The sequence below is a fragment of the Sphaeroforma arctica genome (assembly GCF_001186125.1).
Source record: "Sphaeroforma arctica JP610 unplaced genomic scaffold supercont1.10204, whole genome shotgun sequence".
Classification (NCBI taxonomy): domain Eukaryota; class Ichthyosporea; order Ichthyophonida; genus Sphaeroforma; species Sphaeroforma arctica.
In genome coordinates, this window is record NW_014030354.1 from 1 (window position 1) to 895 (window position 895).

An 895-nucleotide genomic window follows, 5' to 3' on the forward strand; every position below is an offset into this window, starting at 1 on the left:
TATATATATATATATACATATATATTTATATTTATATGATCATCTATGTATCTGCACACTCAACCGTATGCCTATATGCTCATCTTTATATCCATATACTCATTTATTTGACTAATACCCAACCCATAGAGCGATCGATTGGCGGTTTTGGCTTCCTGGGACTCAGAGGAGAACGCAGACACAGCCGACAGAGCACCACACCGCACAACGAACACACAGACGACGATGACAACACGCCACACATGGATGGCATGACACAGCTAGCAGCCCAACGTAAGTACACATAGACACGGATATGTATGTGTGTTTTTGTGTACGTATTACGTATATAGTAATAGACACGGATATTTACGTGTGTATTTGTGTACGTACATAGTAATAGACACGGATATGTATGTGTGTATTTGTGTACATACATAGTAATAGACACGGATATGTATGTGTGTATTTGTGTACGTATATATTAATAGACACGGATATGTATGTGTGTATTTGTGTACGTATATAGTAGTAGACACGGATATGTGTGTGCGTATTTGTGTACGTATATAGTAATAGACGCGGATATGTATGTGTGTATTTGTGTACGTATATAGTACTAGACACGGATATGTATGTGTGTATTTGTGTACGTATATAGTAGTAGACACGGATATGTATATGTATATTTGTGTACGTATATAGTTATGTCGTGGTAAACGCATTTGCTTGTGTGTATGGTGAGGTATGATTTTTTTGTTAGTCACCAGTTAGAGGGTTGCTGTAGATGCATGTACTACAGTTGACAACTATATATGAGTCATGTCCTGACAGCTACGAGCCCTAAGCGATCGATTGTTCAGTTGTCAAAGGCTTGTCAACCTTATAGTCAATACTTCTACGTATTAGCCTGCAG

At 37.9% G+C, this 895-nt stretch overlaps 1 protein-coding gene across 1 annotated transcript; it reads left to right on the plus strand.

Annotated features, from left to right (window-relative positions):
• Nucleotides 1-129: 129 nt before the first annotated feature.
• SARC_17264 (hypothetical protein) lies at nucleotides 130-287 on the plus strand (the record flags this gene model as incomplete). Its single annotated transcript, XM_014288641.1, has 1 exon — nucleotides 130-287. A coding segment is annotated over one exon (158 nt), but the record flags the coding sequence as incomplete, so codon positions are not given.
• Between the last annotated feature and the right edge of the window lie 608 nt (nucleotides 288-895).